The sequence below is a fragment of the Schistocerca serialis genome, chromosome 4 (assembly GCF_023864345.2).
Source record: "Schistocerca serialis cubense isolate TAMUIC-IGC-003099 chromosome 4, iqSchSeri2.2, whole genome shotgun sequence".
NCBI lineage: Eukaryota > Metazoa > Arthropoda > Insecta > Orthoptera > Acrididae > Schistocerca > Schistocerca serialis.
The window spans coordinates 447,924,218-447,951,770 of record NC_064641.1 but is presented as its reverse complement, the minus strand read 5'-3'; the positions used below and the strand labels follow the sequence as shown (position 1 = coordinate 447,951,770).

General features: G+C 39.8%; 2 protein-coding genes across 3 annotated transcripts in view; one reads left to right on the top strand and one right to left on the bottom strand.

Moving 5' to 3' along the window:
- Positions 1 to 7,717: 7,717 nt before the first annotated feature.
- On the bottom strand, positions 7,718 to 13,359 carry LOC126475081 (UDP-galactose translocator). Its single transcript, XM_050102647.1, has one exon. It carries the CDS (start codon positions 13,048 to 13,050, stop codon positions 12,019 to 12,021), a length of 1,032 nt encoding a protein of 343 aa, XP_049958604.1. The 5' UTR covers positions 13,051 to 13,359; the 3' UTR covers positions 7,718 to 12,018.
- A 97-nt stretch (positions 13,360 to 13,456) lies between these two features.
- The window catches only part of LOC126475082 (exosome complex component CSL4), a 74,600-nt gene continuing 60,503 nt past the window's right edge, over positions 13,457 to 27,553 (top strand). For both annotated transcript variants that reach the window (XM_050102649.1, XM_050102648.1), the window contains exon 1: positions 13,457 to 13,628. In XM_050102649.1, the coding sequence (XP_049958606.1) occupies positions 13,592 to 13,628 (37 nt within the window). In that variant the 5' untranslated portion in view covers positions 13,457 to 13,591. The remainder of the gene's footprint in view (positions 13,629 to 27,553) is intronic.

The following is a 27,553-nucleotide window of genomic DNA, read 5'->3' as shown; positions in this document are numbered from 1 at the left end:
AGTGGTGTCTGAAAGCTGACGCAGTCCCTCAGCCACATACTCCCGACAATCAAGTACCACGTTCGTGGAACCCTTGTCCACCGGAAGAATGACGATGGATAGGTCAGCCTTCAGATCACGGATAGCATGGGCTTCAGCAGTGGTGATGTTGGGAGTAGGATTAAGGTTTTTTTAAGAAGGATTGAGAGGCAAGGCTGGAAGTCAGAAATTCCTGGGAAGTTTGGAGAGGGTGATTTTGAGAAAGAGGAGGTGGGTCCCGCTGTGACGGAGGACGGAACTGTTCCAGGCAGGGTTCAATTTGGATAGTGTCTTGGGGAGTTGGATCATTAGGAGTAGGATTAGGATCATTTTTCTTCGTGGGAAAGTGAGATTTCCAGCAGAGAGTACGGGTGTAGGACAGTAAATCTTTGACAAGGGCTGTTTGGTTGAATCTGGGAGTGGGGCTGAAGGTGAGGCCTTTGGATAGGACAGAGGTTTCGGATTGGGAGAGAGGTTTGGAGGAAAGGTTAACTACTGAATTAGGGTGTTGTGGTTCCAGATTGTGTTGATTGGAATTTTGATGTTTTGGGGGGAGTGGAGCTGGAAGTGGGAGATTGAATAGATGGGAGAGACTGGGTCTGTGTGCAATGAGAGGAGGTTGAGGTTTGCTGGAAAGGTTGTGAAGGGTGAGTGAGTTGCCTTTCCGGAGGTGGGAAACCAGGAGATTGGATAGTTTTTTGAGGTGGAGGGTGGCATGCTGTTCTAATTTGCGGTTGGCTTGTAGGAGGATGCTCTGAACGGCCGGTGTGGATGTGGGAGAGGAAAGACTGAGGACTTTTATTAAGGATAAGGATAGGAGCCCTCACCCACCTAATCCTTCACTAATTTCTAATTTCAATTTGCCGCCGCTCATACCTCACCTGTCTTTCAACAACATCTTTGCCTCTGTACTTCCGCCTCGACTGACATCTCTGCCCAAGCTCTTTGCCTTTACAAATGTCTGCTTGTATCTGTGTATGTGCGGATGGATATATATGTGTGTGTGTGTGTGTGTGTGTGTGTGTGTGTGTGTGTGTGTGTGCGAGTGTATACCTGTCCTTTTTTCCCCCTAAGGTGTCTTTCCACTCCCGGGATTGGAATGACTCCTTACCCTCTCCCTTAAAACCCACATCCTTTCGCCTTTCCCTCTCCTTCCCTCTTTCCTGACGAAGCAACCTGCAAAAGCTTGAATTTTGTGTGTATGTTTGTTTGTGTCTCTATCGACCTGCCAGCACTTTTGTTTGGTAAGTCACATCATCTTCGTTTTTAGATATATTTTTCCCACGTGGAATATTTCCCTCTATATATCATATAGGGCCAAGTGATGGAGAGAATGATTTGTGATGGAGAGAATGATTTACTATCTTCTTTTAATGGGAATGACTTATGTATAATTTTTGCAAAATCTTTGTAAATCATTTTGTTCTGAAAAGTTTAAGTTATGTTTATCCACTAGTGTGTACTTGAAATAACCTATAAGAACATGAGGTTATGGTTCCCCAAGTGTCATTGTACTATATTATGCTGAATAATAATAATAATAATAAGTGTGTCACTTGTCCCTGATGTCATATTATGACAGTTCTGGCTTAACATGTCTTCCCCAACGAGTTAGTGTGATGAAAAGGCCTGTCATTTGTAATTAATAACTTTCTCTATTTTTGTTATTATGTTGCTACGCTGGGAGAAAGCTTGCATAAGGAGCTATTTTTATTAATTATTATTTTTGTGTTCCACACCAGCAACCTGTTTTACCTTTCCATAACTGCTGCTATGAATAAGCTCTGCACTGTGTGGATGTACATGTAACTGGATGTGCTCACATACCATTAGTTATCAGGGTAGGTATTCTGACTTCTCTTTATAGAATCTTAAGAACTTTAGTTGAATCTTGTTCAATCGTGACTTGTAGCCTGATGTGGCCGAGGACAATGTCCCATCACCTCTCCTTTAACAATTTGTGATTGGTCAAGCAAATGAAAAATGTGAAGTTGAGGTAACTATCCACTGACCTCAACTCAAAATTTTGCACCTCTCTTTCGCGACCTTCTGATTGGGCAAACACCAGGCACCTCATTGGCAGTGTGTGTGTGTAATGTGCAGCCTGCCGTTTTAGTATATTCACCATGAAATCACTGATGCTAGGAACCCTGCTTGACAAATGAATAAGAAATGTTTAATAATACACATTCCCAAGGTCATCGTGCTTAAGTTCCAATATTATTTTCTACTCTGCTTTTCAAATAATTCATTGGGTCAAATACAAGTAAACCTTCATGACACTGCATGTGGTGAAACTGGAATATAGTAACATTTTCCCTGTTATAAATAAGAATCTTTGTAGTTTCCAGAAGCCCAAGGCAAATGGCAAAAACTGTGATTTAAACAAAATTTAAAAAAAATCATATGTTAATAACAACATGAAATTTATTGGTTTTGAAGCTCGATTAGATTAGATTAGATTACTTTCATTCCGATTGATCCATAGTGAGGTGGTCCTCCAGGATGTAGAACATGTCAGAAAAATAATAATACATGACAAATATTTACAACTAAAACAAATAAGCTAATGTACCTTCCACTGGTCCCAAGCGGAATGATAATCTTTTTTAATGAACACTACATGCAAGAATTATTTTACAACACTCATTTACTAAGATTGCTTGAATGCACTGATTTTAAAATTAAAAAAAAATTTTATTTATTTATAAGGTAACAAACATATAATAGAACTACTACAATACTTATTTACAATGCACATTACTGTATGAACTGGTGCAGAAGTTAGATTGTACTTTCACCCCCCCCCCCCCCCCACACACACAAACAAACAAATAAACAAACAAACTAAAATCTGTTGGTTCTACTGAGAAATTCGTCAATGGAGTAGAAGGAGTTGGCCACCAATAAATCCTTTAGGCTTCTCTTAAACTGAATTTCGTTGGTTGTTAAGCTTTTTATGGCTGCTGGCAAGTTGTTGAAAATACGTGTTCCTGAATAATGCACACCTTTTTGTACAAGAGTAAGTGACTTTACATCCTTGTAAAGATTATTCTTATTTCTAGTATTGATTCCATGAACTGAGATGTTAGTTTGAAAAAGCGATATATTTTTGATGACAAATTTCATTAACGAATAAATATTTTGGGAAGCAATATTTAGTATCCCTAGTTCCCTGAACAGGCCTCTGCATGATGTTCTTGAGTTCATACCACATAACTCTTATTGCATGTTTTAGTGCCCAGAAAACTTAGCTTGATGAATTACCCCAAAAATAATCTCATATGACATTATGGAGTGAAAGTAAGCATAGTATGCCACCTTTTACATTTTTGTATCCCCTATGTCTGACAGAATTCACACTGCAAATAGAGATTTGTTTAGACACTTCAGCAGTTCTGTGGTGTGCAATCACTTTCTGAGAACTGGAAGGATCCTGTGCCTTTCATTCTGAATCACACTTGCAATACCTTTGACAGTGGAATGAAAACTGGTTTGAAACTTATATGTTGTTATTTTACATGAAATAAATTTAACTGAGAACAGTTGCAATAAAACTGATTCAAGGTAATACTGAATTATTTTCACATCATTTTTCATTCTCTCATTCAAAAGTAAAATACAGATGCTGGTTTGTCTGAAATGCAATCAGCAGGGATAAAATACAGAGGTTGCAAGATTATCTACAACTTTCACTGAAACCAATCTGCAATTATGAGCCAAATCCCATAGAGAGAGGCAATAACTGAAAGGGGATCGAGATATGGTTGCAGTCTACCGTAAGTGCCAATCCATGTCCAAGTAAAACAAGCAATCTCAAAAAGGTAAGGAAATAAAGATTTGTCAGTGACTTGTAATGTGCACAGACATGGTCAAAGGGAAAATCAGTTGAATGGAACTGACAGCATAATAAAAGTAACTCAAAGGTAATGAAATGTAGTACCAGGGGAATCAGATTAGGAAATGAGACAACTTTTTCTTTTTGGGCAGCAAAACAACTGATGGTGGGAAAGTACAGAGTACATAAAACAAATTACCACTACAAGAAACATGTTTCTGAAAAGAGAAATTTGTTAACAGTGAATACAAATTTTAATATTCGGGTCTTTTCTGAAAGTGTTTGAAGTGTAGTCACATTTAGAAGTCAAATGTGGACAGTAAAAAGTATAGAGAAGGGAACAAAAGCTTTTGAAATGTGGCCTTACAGGAAAATGTTATAGATTAGATAAATATACCAGGTAACTTATGAAGATGTATTTATTTTAAACAGGGAGAAAGGATCTTAACTGTGCAATTTGACTTAAATAAGGAATACAATGGTTAATCACATGCTGGGGCATTAAAGGAATAGTTAGTATGGTAACAGACAGATTTGTGAGGGGTTAAAATTTTAGAGGAAGCCAAAGTCTTGAATATAGTACACAACTTTAAACTGATAAAAGCTGCAGTAGTCGTACAGAGATGAAGAGACTTGCACAGTGTGGCGGTCTGTGTGAAACCAGTCTTCAAACTGAAGACAACAACTGAAAGACTTTCTTAGTGAACAGCCTCAGTTTTCATCTCATTACTTGTATATCAGGAGCAGATACAGCAAGGAAAAAAAATAGAGGAGAAAACCTAATAGTAATGTTTTTCTGTCTAGTATCTGAGAGTCACTGAAAGTTTTGTAAATGCTTATTACTTCCAGTTTCAGTAATATGAGGTGTCCATTACTGAGCAAAATATATTTATCCACCTCAGCTATAAATTTAAAAAGAAGCAAAACCATATAACAATATTTCTATGATTCCAAATACAATTTGAGTGCAAATTGGTGTATTCAGCAGTGTACTGTATTTGGTACGTGGATATTCTTTCCTTTTGCAGGAACAGTCTTATCATTTCTTCAACAAACAGTGGAAAATCCAACAGTATGAAATGGATAGATTGCTACTTATCAGATAGAGGGACCACTGAGTGGCAGACAGGCACATTGAGAAAAGACTGATAGATAATAGGCCTCCCCACTAGCAGATTAAGTCCTTTGCCGGATGTCGAAACACACACACACACACACACACACACACACACACACACACTCTCTCTCTCTCTCTCTCTCTCTCTCTCTCTCTCTCTCTCTATATATATATATATATATATATATATATATATATATATATATAAAAAGATGATTTGACTTACCAAATGAAAGTGCTGGCAGGTCGACAGACACACAAACAACCACAAACATACACACAAAATTCAAGCTTTCGCAACAAACTGTTGCCTCATCAGGAAAAAGGGAAGGAGAGGGAAAGACGAAAGGAAGTGGGTTTTAAGGGAGAGGGTAAGGAGGCATTCCAATCCTGGGAGCGAAAAGACTTACCTTAGGGGGAAAAAAGGACGGGTATACACTCGCACACACACACACACATCCATCCACACATATACAGACACAAGCACACATATTTAAAGAGAGGGTGTACCTACAACACCGTCAGCAAGAGGTGGTCTCCGACAACTGTAATGGACTTGGTACGGCTGCTTCATGCACCTCCCTCAGACAACCACATAATCTGATTTTGTGTTGTGTCAACGGGAGTACCTCCATGTTGCTGCAGCTCTATGAATGACTATTGTTTTCACCAGCAGCTGTTTGCACTTCACAGCTGAAAGGTTGCAGCAGTGCTGTCATGGACATTCTTTCACCAACTCTACTACAGCCCCATCCCTACAAATCACACTCCAAAACTGCCTGTATCACACTATGCTTCAGCAAATCACTGGCTACGATTGTGTACCCCATTGATGCATGCAAATTACTTGAAAAGACATGTTAATTTCTGTTAAGCATAAAATCTGTTCAGCACCCAGATAGAGCCCCTTTGTAAGGTATTTAATGTCTGTTGAAAGCAAACTGGGTTAGAGCCTTAAAACTCTATCCAAAGTCATCAGATCTTGAGTGATAGCTCAACTGTGAAGGGCAAGGAAGAGAATAAGCTACAAGCTATATTTTCAAAATATTTGTTACTCAGATGACTAGCTTCAATGTTACATTTGCATCATCTTCAGGTCCTACTATTAACCAAATACATACTTTCAGTCATTGGCTGACGTATGATAGGATCCATACAATAACCATGATCAGTGGACCACTATTCATCAGGAATGCATATTCCAGAAGTGTTGTCACTACGCCTATGTCAAGCTTCTTGAAGAAAGTAATCTGTTATTCTTCCATGGTGATTTAGGGATACCACACTAAACTCCCAGACATGACGCATGTGAGCTACTTATATCATGTTCCAAGAAAGATTTCAGAGGATTGCCACTGCACAACCAATGTTCTCTTGAGATTAGATCTTAAGATCTTTCTCAAGATACATTAGTTTTGTTATTAATGAATACTGTACCAACCCAGAAAGTTTGGCATTTGCATTTCTGTCAGTTCATGCTAGAGAGATTTAATTCTTGGAAAGCAAAATCAATATTTAACTGTGTAAATAATAACAAATGTGACTATTTGAGAGACAATGGAATACAGACAAACCAATGGTATGCATTTTCTTTGTTGCAAACTAACACAATGCCACAACAATAAATTAGAAACTTAAGAAAGTAATCCAAGTAAGCAGGCTGCAGGGCACATTCCAAATTTTGGAGACTAATCCAAAGTGGCCAGAAGCAAATATAGGAGTATCTTGTTCAGCAAAGACAATGCATCCACCACTGAAGAATTTCTTGAGGAGATCCAAACCCAATACTTTTGCACTGTCCTTACAGAAACTTGTGGTACAATGTGATCTGTCTTTCAAAAGAGGCAGGTAAGTCATCAATAAAAACATATTCATTTTCCAGACGTGATTGCCCGACTTCTCAAAAAGATTACCTGAATAGTTAGAGAAGATACCTCGGGGTATACACCTTAAAGGTGATTACTTTGAGGTGATATTCAGGTGAGTTTCTGAAAAATCAGTAATTTACAGTCATCTTTTGAAACTTTCTGAGTAACCCTAGTACTGTTAATCATAATCTGTCATTTACATTTCCTAATTTCTGTGTGAGGGTACATGATAAACCATACAACAAGAAACAAATTATGTCATCAGTACTTCATACACTCATTGCTCAAACCATCCTTTTAAGTCAATAAGAACAAAATCATATCTTGGTATGTTGAACACAATGATCTCTTGAAGGTCAACCAGCACGGATTTTGAAAACATCGATCATGTGAAACCCAACTCGCACTTTTCTCGCATGATACACTGAAAGCTTTGGATCACAGCAACCAGGTAGATGCAGTGTTTCTCGATTCCCAAAAAGCAGTTGACTCAGTACCGCATATAGACTTAGTGTCAAAAGTATGATTGTATGGGGTATCAAGTAAAGTTGTGACTGGATTGAGGAATTTTCGATAGGGAGGACAGAGCATGTTTCTTTGGACGCAGATTCGTTGTCAGACGTAGAGGTAACTTTGGGTGTTCCCCAGGCGAGTGTTCATGTTGTATATTAATGAACTTGCAGACAATATTAATAGTAAAATTGGGCTTTTTGTGGATGATGCAGTTATCTATAATGAAGCACTATCTGAATCAATCAGATCTTGATAAGATTTCAATGTGGTGCAGAGATTGCATATATATATATATATATATATATATATATATATATATATGAGGGAAACATTCCACATGAAAATAACAAATTAATTTCAATATATGTTTGGAAAAAATAAGTTCAGTTTATTATTTACCAGTCACATTTCCATAAAAAAAAATCTTTAATACATCTCTCTCCACAACATACTGGCATCAGTTACTTGATTCAGTAAATGTCGGTTATCTTTAGTTTACAGGCAGTATTAAGTTTACGCTACCAGAAAATATGCACACTGCTTTAATTGGACAATTGCTTCCTAGCAATTTTCCCTCTAGAATAACAGTAAATTAATACACAAAAAATAATATAATCCACTAAAGTAACTTGTTTGCAGAGAATGAGACAGCATAAACAGATACACCACATAATTTTTTTGAGAAACTGTGGAGAGAGAGAGAGAGAGAGAGAGAGAGAGAGAGAGAGAGCTCTGTGCAACAACGAGCTAATTAAACATATAAATAAATAAGCAACATCCATTGATGTCAGCCAAATAGCACCAATTACATGAATTAGTACTCAGATAAAGAGCAACTATGTCAAAACATTTTACACAGTACAAATCAAAGCTTTAAAGGCTATTACAAAATGTGGTATTTTGATTTAAACTAAGTACAAAGAGCCACAGAAAACACCACAGGAAACAAAACACACCATAAAAAAAGGTTGTAATTTCAAACAACCTTTGTCCAAGACTACAGTAATTAGACTATTGTTTGATGTACCTAATCGGTATGAGAAAGTCTGCCTGGTTAAATACTAACAGTTATTACAATTTCAGTAAACATTCATGAAATCTTGAATGCTTGACATGAACAAAATTTAAAATAAGATCTACTACATAGTAGTTACCATACGGTGACAAATGATGCACAGTCTCCATTCATGTCAAATACACAAATATTATTTTTCATGTCATGAAAACACACTGATGTTTCTGAATAGTGGAAGGGAGACACAAGCAGTTTATAATAAATGTGAAATCACACACTGATTCCAAAGCATGGGAGACTACAACAAAATAGTAAATGGAAGGCAGAAAAGAATCTAAAACAGAATAGCAGACAATGCTATAGTGTATTGTGACAGTTTTATAAGAGTTAGCAAACTATCTGCTAATTATGTCAAAGAAAAAAAATACCTTTTAGCATTCTAGTCAGTCAACATCTCTCTCTTTTTTTTGCAGCTGTTGATAAGTGCTCCTTCCCCATTTAATGTTAATAAAATATTTGCAAATGGGAATTTTCTTGTTTTGCACTTAGGTGTACCCAAATTTACAATTTTAAGTGGGGCCAATTTTTTTTCTGAGGCAGCTGTGAAGACTGTTGTCCCTATTAATTACTGACCTTCTGAGTGCAAATAAGTCCATTTCCCTTATCTATGTTGCCTGGTTCCTTTGTACCGTTCAAAAAAAGGTAGTATATACTTAAATGAAAAGATGTCCATTTTTTAATTCCACTTTTTCTTTCTATTGTTCTCCCCATCTTCCTTTTCCTCTAATTTTTTCCCTTATTTGTTATTTTCTTAATAAAAACTCCAAATTGTAAATGAACAGTTTACTCGAATTTCACATAATGGTGCTTATACACTCCACAATCCCACATTAACACAAAATGAATTTCACATCCTGGTAGTGATGTGCATTGGCAAGAAGGGTTCTTTACGAAGTGTTTCAGTACACTTTCATTTTCATGACAATGCTTGGGTGTCTCCATCAAGTTCAACACTGTCCTCCAAGAATTCTAGTTAATACACCTTTGTTTAGGACATCCATATATCTTGGTGTAGTACAGTTCTCCCATGTGTTTGCAATTAACAGCTCTATAATGTTTCTTACTGATTTTCAGTTTTCATAATAAAGGGACCAATGAAAACAAAAGCCAAAACAACAATGACTACACATAATGTGAAGTCCTCAATAACAGACTGTAGCTGTTTAGCCCAAAAATAGTGATTAGGCAATGATGCTTAAGTGTTCCACAGAAAAGCCATGATGACTATACAATGGATTAAGACCCACTTCAACAACCAAGCCTTCATGAAATGCTACAAACTTCAGTTTTGTTTCAGGAATGTAGTCTCTTGGGTTTTAAATCAGCATATTTAAGTATCATTTATCATGCTCGTGACACTGAACTCTGGTGCTGTACAGCCAGAGTGTACGCCTACAATATAAAACACTCTTCAATAAAGGCAGAGGGTGATTTAATGCAATATGCAGTTTTATACTGTGACTGACTCCAATTCTCCACATATTTTCTACTCTTAACTGTAAGCTACCCTTTGAGGCCTCACTTAATATACTTGCTGTAACAAGCTGATACATCTTCTGCGAATGATCTTGGTAGTCTCTGTACCAAGTGACAGATTATTTGCACATAAACAATTTCTTTCTGAAACGTATCCTTTTAACTCCCCGTTTCTGCTTAAGCACAACATCTTTAGATCACAGTGTACAAAATGGGCAAGGTGGGAGACTATATGAATTATCCTGCATAACGCCTACACAAGTTCCAGAGAAGAAAATGGAATTTAAACACTGATTAACTATCTGTAACAATTGTACCTGTTGCTTTGAATGGAATGTTAGATGATCAAAGACTCAAAGTTAGAGATGATCACAAAGTGACCCATCATTGAACCTGATTACTTCAGGAGCCGATGACTGTGAGAAAAGTAATAACACATCCTACAAATGTAAGACCATTAGCAAATTTGGCTGCAGTAAACACAAAATCTTTGTGCACTACTCCAGCAGTGTACCTGTGTTACGAAGAATAATTTCCAATGTCTATCAGCTCTTAAATACATTTGTACAATGCCAGAATTACAAGCAAACTAAATCTTACGTAGTTAACCAAGCAACAAGGTAGAGGCTTAAGATGCTCCTGTCAGACAGACATTTTCTGTATGTTAGAGAAGTGCTATTGAGCAACAGAATTTCTGTGGTTCACTGCCAATGATAAAACTATATAACAACCGATTCCAGGAAACACCACCATAATTTTCTAACTACAGTCAGTTGAACTGATTCTTAACACTTTCTGCATCTTAACCCAATTTACACAATTCCAATGACGATATCTGTGCAGCACTTCATGTTTCAAAGTAACACCACTCAGCACCGTACCACATTATAGGATCATGAATGTTTCTACAGAGTTCTCCAACATTTATTTTTTACTGTACTACCTAATGTATTAAACTATCTGAAAAACATTGTTGCATGTTTTATCGATCCAAAAAATAATGTGTGTGCATGTAATTATAGAATTTTATCAGACGAATGAGCAATACTGGCAATTTGTACAAAATCTTTCAGTCAGTAATAGAAACATCTCTGGATGAAAATAGTCTATGATATTTACATGTAAATACAATCTCTTTCCGTCAAATGAAAATATTATGGAAGAAACAACTTGAGCATGATGCTGACACAGCACATACCTCTCTAGGCATAAAAATAACCTCATGTATCACACTTCTGATACTGACATTCCAATTCTCCAAAAATCTTAGTTATTAAATATGTTTCCATTTAAAATATCGTGTCACAAATGATAATCCCCTAAGCAATTTAGTTAATTTGGAATATGTTTTAAGCAACAACCATAAACACAACATGTGCCTCCAGTCACTGACAATGATCTATTAACATTAAGTTATACTTTTAACTATTTGGAATAAGATATACATGTCATCAGACTTCTGTCACATTAAAAAAAGTATATCTGAGACAACCACAAAGAATTTAACATCTTACATGGATTTAAGTTTTGTGAAATAATCATAATACAACATATAATGATAATATTGCATATTCAGTAGTAAATAACAGGCAATAAAAGTAGAAAATAGTGAATAAAAGATCTGGACAAACCAGTAATACTGCTAAAAATCTTAATTTAGTTTTGTGCCAAATAGGATACACAGTTAGGAATAAATTCAAAGGCTAATTAACATGAGCAGTTTTAATTATGGGATTGCCCTCTTAAACAAAAGTTTTCATGAAACAGTTTAATTTGAGGGAATGATACATCAGTCATTCAAGAAGTGAAATAGCAGTTACCTAGACTGATTCATTCTGAGTGGCAACTGTGCTTCTGGCTTCAGTTACTAGTTCTTTCCTTGTCTACCTCTGTCTGCAAATCCATATTTGCATGTGTATTATGTATGTTATTCTCTCAGAATAGCATGCTTTTGATTTATCATTTTGCTTGTTAAGCAAATGATTTCTCTTTCTCTAGTCTTCCATAGCATGAAACTACTTTTTCTTCAAAGGTATAGCAAAACTTAAACATACATTATCTAAGACACTGGCATAAAAACACCACTAAAATACACATCCATTTGCAGTGTCTTTTATACCTTTATAGTAATGCCACTCTGTGGTTGGGGAGCTTTAGGCTGATAACTGTACATAAATATTGAACACATGACAAGTAGTGCCCCTACTACAAATTGAAGCTCAAGTTGGAAATTGAAGAGATAAATGGATGCGATACATGATATAACAATGGCCAATGACGTAGCAAAACCCTTAAGAATGTTGTCAGCATATTTAACCACCATTGCAACCAAGAGACCACCCCCAGCCTGGAGAACAACTAAGTACCAAACAAAGAAATCATACCCAAAAAAGAAACCAACATGTTTGATTTTCGTCCAGTCATTGAAGAGGCATGTTAAGAGACCAAATGGCAGAGACAAAAAACTAAGCTGCACATTACGCATCCATACAGAAATGTCTGATCCCTTGAGAATTTTTTCAAAATATATTCCTGCAAAGCCAGAAAGAACACATGCAAACAAAGCGGCAGAAAAACCAATAAAACGATTCTGTTTTGGAGCACCTGCAGGTGGAGGAGTTGGAGGATCAGTGTGTGCTAATTGCACCAAAACCACTCCTATCAACAATACTACAAGAGCCACCCACTGTAAAGGTCGGAGGCTTCTTCGTAAAATCAAAACAGTGAACATGGCAGTTGTGAGAATCTTCAACTGATATGTTACTTGATAAGTTGCTGCATCGAGATGAGACGCAGATACATAAAGCATATTGTTCTGAATGATGTATACCAATGAAGGTACACATACTTTCAAAGTGTCCATCGGCTGCTTGATAATAGTGTTGTGTAAAGCTGTTACACATCTCTGCAAGGAACCTTCTTCTTGCCATACCAACAAAATACATGTAAATAGCTTCACAACTTCAGACATAAATACTGCAGTTGACGAAAAAAACATGTCACCCACTCTAGTCCTCGCATACCGCATACTGAGACCGAGAATTGCATTCTGTAATGTGAGCGTAATAAGACTTAAATGTTTCAATATCAACACTCGTCTCTGCTGAATATTGGATGCGACTTTGAGATTCGACACACTTGACATCTTGAACGGGAACTGCGCTTAGAAATTATAACATAATTTCAAGTAGTACATGTCCACACCCCACACAAGTTACAAGCCACGTCCAAGTATGTCCGGTACTGGATAGAAAGAGTAATGTTGCCACATCAACAATCTATTCGCTCTTTTCAAACGCATTAACGCCATTTCCTTCAATCAGACCTTCCCCTACACACGTTAAACTCGTGATTACGATCATATTTTCAATCCGTTTTGATTTATGTCCTACACACGCTGCACTTGCAGCACACCGCCGCACTTCCAAAATCCGACTAGGCGACTACGTTTTGACACGCGGTTGACACACAAACACATTGCTCCAAAGAGTTGGCTGTAGAGTTATTCCTTCGCTTGTCCAGCCAAAGTAAGTGCTGCCGCTAGTCACTACCTAACCTCCTTGGTTAGTCCTGACTTCTGTTGTTGGTGAAGTTGCTCGTGGTAATGGAAACGGCTTGGTAAAAGACCAACAACATTAGAGGAAGTACAGGATTGCGACATTTGTGCAGTGAAATTATGTGAAGAAATGGATACGCGTGAGAGTGATCTGATATGTGTGCCAGGTAAGCTCATCGGCATTGATAACAGAATGGAAAATATACGTCACATTAATGTGAAACAATTGTGTACCATTATTGATATTACATTTTTGTCATCACGCGTGGAAATGGTATGAATTAATTACAATGTTGTGTTACTGCCGTTAGTCCGGAGAGTGGTTTGATGCAGGGTCCCACGCCAGTCTACCCACTGTAAGTCTCATCTCTGGGTAACTACTGCATCCTTCATCCATTTGAACATGATTATTATAATCTAGCTTTTGTCTCTCTCCAAAAATGTTACAACCACTCCCCCCCACCCTCCGTTACTAAACCAGATATTCCTTGATGCTTCAGGATGTATCCTATCAGTGAGCCCCTTCTCTAGACAAATTCCGCCACAAAGAACTTTCCCCGACTCAATTCAGCAACTCTTCATTAGCCATGAGATCTACACATGTTGTCTTCAACAAAGGCATATCCATTCAGCCAATATACAATGACAGTTGTATCTGTTGATAAAAAGCTTTCTGTAGCCAAGATCGTATATGTTATTCTTTATTTTTGACAGTTTGTGGTTTCGACGGAAATACGGAAGCGTCCGATCCCGCCCGTCTGCTTTGACCCATGACGTCACAAATATGGCGGAAACAAAAACCCTGGGGAGGTGGGTGGGTATTCATGCATGGCTGTCTTCACTTACACGTTGTAGCTAGGCAAGGCGTCTAAATTTTTTTATATTTAGTTTGCCCCCCCCCCCCATCCAAAACACCCCATTTCCCGCGCTTGACCCGTTAGTGTCATTAGGCTTCTTGTGGAAAGTGTGTGTGTTTGTTTTTGTTTCCGGCATATTTGTGACGTCATGGGTCAAAGCAGACGGGTGGGATCGGACGCTTCAGTATTTCCAAGATTTTTCAGAAATAAAAAACTTACAATTAAAAAGCACCATATGCATCTGGCAGTGTAGCACCGACAGATGATAGACATAAAACTTACCGAATGTGCACAATTCAAACTGTTGAATTAGCTTGCCAAGTTTTGCAGCTTTACTGTAATTACCACAGAACTACATCACTTCAAATATGGCTAAAATTTTTGAAATGTTGCAGTGACACTTGTGCGTTCTTCACTAAAGAGGCTTCTACTCACAAGTTTTGAGGACTAGAGATTTATAAATCTTCCTTTGTTCCTTTAGTAAACCTGCGCGCCAAATTTGAACGAAATTGGAGATGGTAGAGTGAGAACCACAAGACCACTTGACACAAAATCACTGCAATTTGATGTGGGTTCTCTGTATAGGCTACTTGAGCAACATTCTAAGATAGGACACACCAATCATTTGCAAGCAGTTTCCTTTGTAGTCTGCCTTTCCCCAGTATCCTGCTTCTGAGCTGAAGTCTGTCACCTGCCTTACCGACATCTGGGCCTCTGTTTTATCCATTTACTATCCCTACAAAATTCTTAAACCCAGTTGTTTGTATGAGTTGACTCATTCCAATTGTGACTCTTTGATATTGCAGTCATAAGAATATATGATTTTTTGTTTTTTGAGGCACGTAATTTTACATTTCTGTACAATTGCTCCAATAATAGTAGGCCTACTTTCATATCGTATTCAACTAAGAACCTTTATTTGAACCATTATTATTTATGTAAAGCAAGTTTCCAGTCTTTGCTCCACTTTACAATCTTGCCCCAGAGCTGACTGAATATTTTTGCAGCTTTTCCCAGATAGTACTTCATCATAGATAAATGCACCATATGCAAAAAGTCTGAGGCTGCTACTAATATTATCTGCCAGATTATTAATATACAGTATGAACAACGAAGGTTCCACATATTTCCCTGGGGTACTTCTGAAGGTACCCCTGCTTCTGTTGTGAAGGCTTTCCATCCAAGATAAGAGGCTCTGTCCTTCCTAACAAGAAATCCTCAATCCCATCACAAATTTTGATTAGTACCATATATAATCATAGTACTGTTAATAAGAGCATAGTACTGAGCCAGGTGCTTTTTGGAAGTTGAGAAATATTGTATCGACCTGATTCCTTTGATAATGGGTTTCAGAATGTCATATGAAAAAAGCACAAGGTGTGTTTCGAAATCTGTACTGGTTGGCAAGTAGGAGATCATTCTATTCTATTAAAACTCAGAGTATATTCTAGGATTCTACAAAAGATGGTTGTTAGTGAGAGAGGACAGCAATTTGTGCCTCACACCTAACCTTCTTGTAGAAGGGTGTGGCCTCTACTTAAAGTGTCCAATCACTGCTTTATGGGTAAAATGGGGGCTAAGTCAATTGCAAGTTAAATAGAGAACGTGACAAGAATCCACTGTTTCTCAGCTTCACTGACACTAATATCAAAATAACCTACCTTGCAGTGGTGAGAGGGGTATTTATGTATTCATCCTTGGATCATTCAGCACGACGACATTGGATGTGCCACATACAATACAGAAATAATAAAGACATACATAAAACAACCAAATAGGAAAGGATTAGGCAAGGATGGAGCAGGAAGGTGGCAATGGTCTAATCAATGGAACGTTCTCAGCATTCCCCTTAGTAACTTGGGAGAAACTGTGGAAAACCCAAGTCATGGTGCCTGGACAGGTCTCAAACCCCTCTCCTCCCAAATGCAAACTCAGAGCATTCACTGGCTTAGGCAGCTCATTTGGTACACAATATGGAAGGACAACTACTTACACCTGGTCTAGGCCTACAAGTAGATTACACGAACACCTGCCGACAATCCATCCGTCACAACTACTCTTGGACCAGATCCCTCCTCTAAGGAGTTGTATTACACTTCATGCGGAACAGAGAAAACAGAAAACCAACGGTAGAAGCATTCTTTTGCAAAGACAAAGACAGCTTAGGTTGTACAACAAATACAGATTACAAAGTACTCAACAATAAGTGGAGATCTAGTATTCCTGCAAGCTAACACATTGTAGAAACACTTCTCAACAAGAAATGATTTGTAACTTAGCTCTAAAGCCTATTTCCTTTTCCAACATCTTTATCTATGTTGGCAGTGCATTATAAAGAATGACACCAAAGTGGCTCACTTGTATTTGAGTACAAGTTGTTCTTACTTGTTTTACGTAGAGGGACCCACAATTGTGTGTTACAACTGTGATAATAGCTGTTGGTTTGCCAGTGACCAAGTTTAGCTCTTGTCATCAACAAATATTTGTGTGTGTTATGTGTGTGTGGGGGGGAGTTTACAGAAAGTGCACACAACTTTTTAAGTTAGGGCTTGCAGTGAAGTGAAGTGTAGCAGAGCCATGTAACAAGATTTGAATAACCCTCTTCTGTAATGTAAAATTTTCTTTTGATCGACTGGTGGTTTTACCACAAAACACTATTCTATAAGCTATAAGGGGCTAGAAGTAACCAAAAGAAACTATTCTAGCACCTGAGTAACAAACTGGGAAAATGATTCTCAGATCAAGACATGGAAAAGGGCTATTCCATGCCAAGTTGTCCAATTTTGGAAAAAGTTTCCACATGGTCATCACAGATTTTGCTGAAATTTCGTATGAATATTTGCATATTTTCCCAACAAACATTAGTAAAATATCACGATCAGTTCAATACTTCCAGAGATATAATCATTTGTTTGACCTCATAGTGCAGCTATCAACGCTGCACCCTTCAGTTTTCAGAAACTTTAAGACTTGATATCTCAGGCAATATTTTCTTGAAATAAATAAAACTTGAATGTCTGTACAACTTTTTGCTCTATCTTAAGTGATATAATTAAAAGATTTCCTGAGAAATTTTTGTATAGATAATGTGAAGCAAAGTCAACTGAAAAAACTCACACTGGGGGGGGGGGGACTGTTTATATTTCTGGCAATACTGATAAACCTGAAACTATGCATGTAGTAACCTACCAATACAAGGTCATAGAATATAAAATTTCATTCTTGTCCTACCTTCCGATGGCTTACAGATAGAGGGCAGAGATGATTTTTCTAAAAACGCCAAAAATAGTACTTTCACAAAATGAATGTTCTGCAAACTCTCTTAAACCATTTTCATTAGAAAGATCATGTTCTAAACTACTTAAAAAAACTAAATTTGGTTTAGCAGTGCAAGCATTTATCATCCTAAAAAATGACAAGGTGAGGCAAAATTGGCCAAAAAAATAGACACTTGAAAGAATGTTTAAGTTTAGCTTTGTATATCTCTGAAGTAACTGTGAGATAAACCTGAAACTTTACATGTATATACTAAGCAACACAATGTCTTAAATGTAAAATTTCAATATTCCACTGATACTCAAATCTGGCATCATTTATTACGTTTTACAATTGGGTTAGTTCTCTCTGTGGAAGGTATCAAAAGTCCTGATGACTAGGAAATGACCTTGAGTCAGAAAAAACTGCAAATAAGCAGTCCTTTTTGTTTTTTAGGCATCTCTGCAGTGTTCAACTGTACAAAATTCATTTTTTAAAAATGGAATCGAATATGCAATCCTCCCCCCCCCCCCCCCACCCTCCCCACCCCTCCCGGAAAAAGGAGAGTACTTTCTTCTTCTTTTTTGTGGCTCTAATGACCTGAGGTAATCACATATGAAAAGCGTTATTTTTTTTAGTTGTGTCTTACCAAAATTTCTTCCTAAACAATCCCCTCAGTGAAATCATTTGGCAAGCAGAGTAGTTTTCCTCATGACATTCCATAGAAAATGAATGAAACTTGTAAAAAATTCAAATAGCTTGAAGCAAACACAGGCTTAGTATCCTAAAAGAGATGTCTAGCCTTGGCCTCTGACACTTATAGAAAAATATTATCTGGACTGGGATCCTGTGTAGAGAAACCCTTATCGGGCTTGGAACATGTGGTAAAGAAACCCACCCACGGCTGCTATTGCTCAGCTATTGAGCGTGGCCCCTATGCCAATGGCAATGCTATTTTTCTTCCTGTAGAAGGAACCAGCAGTGGCTAAGCCACCACGAACCATATCAACACATTTATACAATTTTGCATACTAATTATACTCTATATCATGAAATTATTAAAAAAATGTCAGGAGGGCTGGCATGAACTTCACCAAAATTTCCACAAATTATTTATTTATTAACATTACAGAGTCATCCACCACCATGGTAATTATAGTGAGTTGTTTGCTACCACAAACTAGACAATTTTCAGAATTTTAATACTTTCCTTGTTTTTATATCATTAAAGAAGAAAAATGAAAGAAAAAAACTACAAGATATGAAAAGTACAATTGTGAAAAAATTGCTATATTCTTAAGAAGAAAATAATACATGAAAGGAAAGATTTAGGTATCAAGAGAGGTCCATTTACCTAGCTATTTCAAATGGGGAGGGGGGGGGGGGGGGGTTTCAGTAAACAATTTGAGCCTGTCTCACGTGGATTAGCATATTCTGTTCTACCATAGCAAATACTCTATTTATTTATGTTGTGATATTAACTCTACATGATTTATTTATAAGGTATGGCAGTACTATCTGTCACTACAATTCCTTCCGCCACTTAACCATGCCGTAAGTGGGAGAGGAGCCTCAGGAGGTGACCTTGAGCCTCGTCTCCCTGAAGGGCACTTTTATCGATGCTGTGCACCTGTTTTCGTGTATTTATGTCTTATTATACTGCATATGTAAGTTTATGCACAATTTTTTATGTTTTACAGTTTGCATTTTATACTTTTCATAAGTTACGCATTTACATGTTTGAGAGTAATGATCTAAAGAACTAAAGAAATACTTGTTTTACTTGTACAGACAGGAAAATTTGATGTTTTGTATCTACTGCTAACTTATTTCTAAATTCCATTTTTGTATTACTTTGTTGCAGTCATGTGATCTGCTACTATGGTGTGTATGTATCTGGTGATATTGTAGTATTCATGTTATCGTCCGTGTCTATATGTTCATCTGTTTCGATATCAGTGTTTTTATCTCTTTCGTCCCATGCATCATGGTGTGGTGTAGGGTGTGTTTCGGGTTATGATATTGTATATGGTTGTTGCTGCTTATAAGTCTTGTGTAGTGCTCTTGATATTTCATCAGTGAAGTGTTTAAGAGTTCTCCACTTATCTGGGTCTTTTAAAGCTTGCCCTATGTCTTTGACTTCTGACATCAGACTTACATTTGTGTGTTTGTGTCCCACATTGTAGTGTTATACAATGTGTAGGGTAAGGGCCATGGGCTGTCAGGAAGTGTACCACACCACGACTTGGGTCAACATATCTGAGCCTCAACTGGTCCCAGACGTTCAGGAAGAAGGGGAAAACCTGACAGCCTTTGTCAGTTGTTTCCCATTCTTTTTGCTATGTCCTAACCTTCCAAAGTTACCTTGGTGTAAGTTTTTGGGTCTGATGGGTACTGATCCTCTGAGTTTTTGATGATTATTATGTTCACTGTTTTCCACATACCAGGAACACTACCTTGCAGCAATGCTTCATTCAGTAACTGTGTAAAGATTTGGGGTGACCTGTGCAACAGTATTTTTAGTGTTTCTGAGTGTATTCCATCTGGACTGGGAGTCTTCTTATTGTTTAATTGTCTTGTTGCTAACGCTACCTCCTCTTGGTCAAATGGGACAGTAACGGGGTGATTTGTATAGGTGTCTTCCATTTGTCTTCGTAAGTCTGTGTGATGTTGCTGGTCATTTGCCTTTTCGTCATCAGGGAGAAGCTTGTTCAGCAGGTACCATGCTGAACATCTCTGGCCCCTTGTAGTAGTGTCATCTGTGCGTCAGAAGTTGACAGTACTGTCGGTGTCTTTGCCTTATCTATTAGTAGTGTGAATGGTTTCCACCATGTATTGTTTGTAGCTGAATTTTGACAAAATTGTTCCACTGGTCCTGTCTGGCCTTGTATAATTTGTTGTTATATTTTTCTTTGCATCATGGTATAGTTAGAATCTTACCACCCACTGTTGAGCTGTTTTTGCTTTCTGATAATGTTTCCTTTTGTCTCTGGCTTCTTTCCTCAGTTTTGTTTACTCAGTGGACCAGGGGAGTTTCTGTTTCAGTGTACAGCCACTATTTGGGATAGCTGATAGTTGTGCTTTTCGAAGCAAGTCCGTCAGAATGTGAGCTTTATAGTCCATGCTACCATTGAGTGTATGGAGGGAAAATTCTTCAACCATGTCCCTTAATTTTTGCCAGTCAGTTTTGTTTAGAAGAAGTCATTTTTGTTGATGTGGAGTTTGTGTGTTCATGTTTGTATATGTGTTTGTGTTTGTGTTGTGGATGAGTACGGCATTGTGGTCACTTGTGTGTGGTATTTTCTAGAACTTCTCACTTGTTAACATATATTATAGACATTGCATTTGCTGTTGAGATCACAATATTGCTGGATCCTTCTGCATTGTTGCAGTATGTAGGCGTTTGTCCAGTTTTGTTTAGAACAAAGAGGCTGTTTTTATTTATTGTGTCAACTATGAATTGTTCACTGTTGTCTGTTATGTCTGCGTGTCACGGAGTCAACCGTGCATTGATGTCACTAAGTGTGAGCAAGCTTTTGACCCGAAAAAATTGTGTGTATCTCTTATTTGGACAGCAAAAGGCTCTGTATGAATACTGTGCAACATGGATGTGAAAAGCCAAGATTCTTGTGCAGGTGTAATTTCAGCTATGGCTACAAGTTCAGAACAAAGTTGTGTTATTTTTGTGGCTATATAATTTATATTCGCTATTACAATTGCAGTCTTGGTGTTTTGGGTTCCGATAATTGTTAAGACGTGTTTGGGAAGGCCTGGAAGTCTCCTGCCACGCATACATGGCTCTTGGAGACATTCGATCTGCCCATACTTTGTTCAGAAGTCTACCCAGCTCCACTCCAACCAAAATGCTCCTATTGTAGTTTAGTTGTGAGATCTTCACAGCGGGGGGTATCTAGTAAAGGCATAGTACTTAGGTGTTGTCTCTTTAAGGTGTCCCCCCCCCCCCCCCCCCCCCCCAGGGGCTCAGCATTCATTTGCTGAGTACGGGCTTAGCAGCAACCTCGGGGTTCTGAGCTGGGGACTGGTCAGCGCCGCCAGTCTCCTGTCACCATAACCCCCGGACATGCTTCAGCGACCACCGTATGGTGCGGCGGTGGAATGTTGTGTGCTGCGGGGAATGGTAATCTTGGCTTGACCGCCTGGATTGCGAGGAAGGTAAACCTCTATAAAAAAAAAAACCTCAATCTTACGGTGTGCTGCGCGCCTATAAGATGCATGGCTGTTGGGGTGGAACAGTTGCAAGCGGGCAACCTCTGGGGCACCTGCCGCACCCCAGTTGTATAAGGCTTACTCAGGCACGCGGGGCTCTGTCTGAGCGGACCTTTAGTTCCCTAGCTGTTCGTGGGACCACAATGGACCCTTTGACCTCTACATTTCCCCCTTCCAGTGGATTGGGTGGGCCACTGGTAGGAAAACACACCCCATCGAAAAAGCGACTTCGTGCTGCGAGTCCTTCAGCGCCTGGTGTTACTAGAGATTTATCAGACTGTCGTAACAGAGGACATGCTGGTAACCAGAATGTGTTTTTGATTGTCAAACGGAAGGAAGATAGCTTTGAGAGGGTTTCTCCCTTTTACATCCACAAGGGTCTTGAGGGAATTGCAAGAACACTGAATCTGTGAAGCGACTGCGCAATGGGACTCTGTTAGTTGAAACTTCTAGTTCCTGTCAAGTCACTTCTCTTCGGAAAGCAACCTGTCTCGGAGAGTACTCTATCGAGACCGAGCTCCACTCCACTTTGAACTATAGTAAGGATGTTGTGACATGTAGGGACTTGGTGGATATCCCCAAGGACGAGTTGAAATCTGAGTGGGCTGACGAAGGTATTGTCGACGTGCAGCATATTATGAAATGAGTCGATGGGGACCTAGTCAAATCCGACTCGTTCATTCTCACATTCAATTGCCCGAGACTCCCAGAGCATGTTAAAGCGGGTTTCTTACGTTTGCCAGTACGGCCATATTTCCCCAATCCAATGCGCTGTTTTAAATGTCAGCGCTTTGGGCATACTACGTTGGGGTGCAATGGGATAGCCACTTGTGGTAAATGTGGTCAGCCTGCCCATGAAGGAGCCTATTGTTCATCGCCTGTGAAGTGCATGAATTGCTCTGGGAGTCACCCTGTCTGGAGCCGGGTCTGCCCCATCTATCTCGAGGAACGGAAGATACAGGAGATCAAAACATCTAAGCGCATCCCCTATGGTGAGGCAAGAAGCTCTTTAAGGCCATGCAGCCTCCTGTGTTTACAACATCTTTCGCTTCCACTCAGCAGAAACCGGTACAGTTGGCCACTGTTGCTACACAAATGGAGGTTGCTAGTGTCAGCACTAATACCTGCGTTTGCCAGTGCACTTGTGCTGCTGCGGTTGTTTTGCAACCTGCAGCTCTCCCCGCAACTTCGGACAAGGCCGTGGTTGCTGACATTGGGGTACTTCCTGCCCCTCCCCATATGGCGCCTTCTGCCCAGGTGAGTAAAGCTCCAACTGTTGACAAGGTTCTGCATTCTAAGCCCCCCAAGACAAAGACGCCGAAGGTGAAAAGGTTTTGCCACCTGAGGAGACTAGTCAGGGTCAGTCTGATGACGATGCCATCGTACTGTCTGACATCTCCTTTGGGTCGCCATCGGAGCTGATGGACATTGATGTCGACCGGGGGCGATATTCTCGCCCCAGGAATAAATCTCCAGCCAGTATGGACTCTCCTCCAAAGCACAGAGGCATGGTGAAAATTCAGCCTTCCTGATCACTGGCTCCCATATTACAGTGGAACCTGAATGGGTTCAGGACGCATGTAGCCAAATTACAACGCCTTGTACGAGAGCGCCCCTTGTGCTTATGTCTCCAAGAGACACATTTTCAGGCCACTGATGCTCCTTCTTTACGGGGCTATACCGTGTATCGAAAAGATGATCTGATGGGGGAAAGGGCAAAGGGTGGTGTTGCGGTTTTTGTCTGTGACATGCACCACTCATCTGAGCTCCCTCTCGTTACGGACTTGCAAGCAGTTGCAGTTGACCTTCTTGTGGGGCGGAGGCTCACAATCTGTTCCGTTTACTTACCGCCTCAGGATGCAATAGACTCTGAGGCTCTCACAGACCTTATTAGCCAACTCCCCCACCCATTTCTCCTTCTGGGTGACTTCAATGCTCATAATGTCTTATGGGGCTCTACGACTACTTGCCCCAGGGGTCGCATTCTGGAAAGCCTCATGGCGTCCGAAGAACTGTGCATCCTCAACTCTGGTGCTCCCACTCATTTCTGTACTGCTTCTGCGTCGTCATCAGCTATTGACCTTTCTTTTTGCTCTCCAGCACTCGCGGATTCGGCTCTGTGGGAGGTTGCCGCTGACCTCTATTCTAGTGACCACTTCCCCCTTTGGATTCGCCTCCTGGATGAGGCTGTGGCATTACCAGTGCCACCCAGGTGGCACCTCTGCAGAGCTGACTGGACACTTTTCAGCCATTTAGCTGTTTTGGAACACCGTGCCAGCGTCCACGAATGGGTCGACCATGTTACAGCCGTGGTCTCCCATGTTGCTGAATTGTCGATCCCACGGTCCTTAAGTCATCCCAAGAGGCGTCCTGTCCCTTGGTGGACCACTGAGTGCCACTCAGCCATCCGAGCCCACCATGCAGCTCTGCGCCGCTTCAAGTGCCGTCCCTCAGCTGACAATTGTTTGCGATCTTGCGGGCATTGGAGCGGATGAGATGTGTTCCCAGTCTTAAGTTTCTCATCTGTTCTGACTCCCTGAGTGTCCTTCAGACCATGCAACACTTGTACCCAGCGGATACGGTCATCCAGAACATCCATGATGCCCTACTCCACCTGCAACGGCATTTGAAGGAGGTTTCTTTCTGCTGGGTGCTTGGGCACGTGAGTATTGGGGGAAACGAACTGGCGGATGTGGCTGCCAAAGATGCATGTTCCCTCCCTCGCTTTGTTGAATGTACCGTCTCCCTCCATGCTGTTACCTCCCTTTTGCGTTTTTGTGTTATGCGTCAATGGGAAGAGGAGTGGCTGGCAGTTGGTGAAAATAAGCTGCGTCTGGTCAAGGCCACCACGCGGCCATGGCGTACGTCCTACCAGTCATGCAGGATGAGGTTCTCCTCACTCGCCTCCGCATCGGGCACAGTCCCTTAACGCATGGTTTTTTACTCCGGCGGGAGGACACCCCATCTGCAGTGCTTGTGGCAGACAGTAATCTGGACGCCACATTTTACTTGACTGTCCTTTATTCTCTGACCAGAGGGCGGTGATTTCCTTGCCACCGGATTTGCCCTCTATTTTGCAAGACGACGCAACGACTGTGGTTAAGGTCTTACGGTTTTGTGTCCTGTCCAATTTGTTGCCTCGGATTTTAGGGAGAGGATTTTAATGTGCTGCTGGGTGACTGGTTCACCCAGGTTTTAGGTAAGAGGTCTGCCAGTTACGATTACCTACTTGTTTCACTTCGATTTCTGTTCTCTTTTCCTTGTGTTTCCTTTCCTCTTTTAGTGTGTTTCTTTTCCTCTTGTTTTGCCTCTGTATGTGAGGATTTCGAACTGCGTCAGGCCTGTGTCTTTTAGCCGTTCTCCTTGTTTGCTGTCCGTCTTCGTCCCTTCACCGCATGTGTTCCTGTTTCTGTGTGTTTGGGCGCTGATATGACCACGCTGTTTAGCGCCCGAAAACCTCAAACCACACACACACACACACACACACACACACACACACACACACACACACACACACACACTCTTTAAGGTCATAATAAATGTGCCCAGATGAAGTCCTTATAAACTTTATCTGCATGTAAACCTTCACCTCTCCATGCACATGCTTGCCCTTAGAAACTGCTGAGCTCATGATGGTCAGTTGGCAGGTTCTTTGTCCTAAGTATCATTCTGTCGGTTCGCTCTGTTGTAGGCAAACCTATTTTTTCCCCTTTCGGCTGACTGAGGCTTATCACCAGATGCAGAGCAGCCTGGAAGAGTCTCTATTTTCTAACCTACTTATGCATAACTTACACTTAAGATTATCATAATCAATTATGTTTTTATTGTGTTGTTTGGGGTGTCTGCGTGTGTCCTGTGAAATGTCCTGACATTGCCACCCCCCTCCCCCCCATTGTTTGTGTACACTGGGCATTGTGTGTGGGTGTACACTGGGCATTGTGTGTGGGTGAAGAATTTTTGACTGTGTTATTAGGTAGATTGTTTGTATTTAGCATTGGACTGTCAGTCTCTCTGTTTTTTGAATATTGTTTGCCCATCTCGAGGTTATTTGGCGAATGAGTGTTTTCTTTGTGGCTATTTCCCTGTGCTGTATGTGCTGCCACCGTATATAAAACGTAGGGCTTTATGTACGGTCGGCATTTGGTAGCATCATATTCAGAATGTAATTTTAATGATGTGCTTTAGCATAGTGAACTGTTGACAGGTGTTGTATCTTTCTGTGTTTCTTGTACTGAAATCAACATGTTTTACCTTTTCCTTGTTTGTCAGTGTTGTGAGATGAATATGTGTTTGTTTCACTGAGGTGCCCTAGGGCATAATTTTTTGTTTGTTTTCTGCTTATTTTGTTACATTCCTGGCTAATTGGTAGAAAATGTACTCTCCCAGCTCTTCCACTCATGGCAGAAGTCCAGTCCTGAAGATTTCCCACTTGAACATTTCGTGTTTTTCTCTGCCTTCCTACATGGTAGCCAACGACACCCTGCACGCACGTCGTCTACATAATTAGTGACGTTAAAATATCTTTGCTGTATTATGTGACACATTTGCGGCAATGTAAGATCGTCCGTTTCCAGATCTGTTAATTGTGTTATACCCTTATGTTGTCGCCAAGTGGCTGCACGCTGCCAGTCTCTCATTTTAGTTGATAGAGACTTATGTTTGTGCTTGCATGTATTGCTTCTTTGCATATTATTATTTAAGGAGGGCTTTAGTGACAACTGTTGTAGTTGTACTCCATGTTAGTGAACGTTATCGGTAATGTCCTATTCAGTGCACTCCGCCTCTCTTACAACTGCTTGCAGGGAGGGCAGGCAGGTCCCCCTGCCTTATCTCATGTCCTGTTTCTATAGGTGCATGGTATGCCTCCAACTGTGGCCTCCTCTCAGCATTACTTCTTGTCACCTGGCTTTGCACATTCTCCACAGACTGGTTCTTTATTGCAACATTTTGGTGGATGACCTAGGCCTCAGCATTTGATGTATTTCTGAACAGCCATAAAATCTTTGATGTACAAGGACTCGAACTGAATATAAACTTTTTCCCTTTGCAACAGCAGAAAACAAACCCTTGGAGTGACTTCCAGGACATTATTAACTGTTCGATTACCTTTGAAGTTTATTTTTACTTCCTCATAGAACTCTTCCTTAGAGATGTGTTCGTGTAAGTTGATCTCATATAGTTCATCCAGGAAGTCCTGATCTGTTAAAGTATTGTGACATGGTACACTGCAAGGAAAGGTCAGAATTTCCTCAGCTCTTCACGTCTCGTACCTTTTAGTTTGGCTGTCTGTTCTATGATTTTCCTTTTATCTGCTTGTGTTTTTGTTTGTAAGATGACTGTGTTTGCTGTGGGTCTAATTGCTTTCATTTTTACTCTTTTCTTGTCTGGGATTGATTGGTTTAGTGATTGTTTCAAGTATGGCCTTGGCATCTTTATCGTTTCCCGATCTCAAGAAGAGAACACACTACTGTTTTGATTTGGCTTACTGTATGCATTCTTCTCCTTTGCTCTTCAGTTTTGAAGCAGAGCCAGTGGCTGCAACTGCTGCAAAGGACAGTGGAGTTGGCTTACTTTCTGTTCTTAATCTTTGATTTTCTTATTTGTGGTTGGTTATGTCTGATTCCAGATGGTGAATTTTTTCCACGCATTTGGTGCACTGGTATTAGCTATTTTTTTACATAAATGCTCATTTTATTTACTTAACTTCTTATTCTGCCCTTGTAATTGTGCTCGAGTGATGGTGAGTGCCCAAG

Bases quoted from the DNA above. Each gene is read 5' to 3' on its own strand.
- LOC126475081 (XM_050102647.1), bottom strand. From the start codon at position 13,050: ATGTCAAGTGTGTCGAATCTCAAAGTCGCATCCAATATTCAGCAGAGA.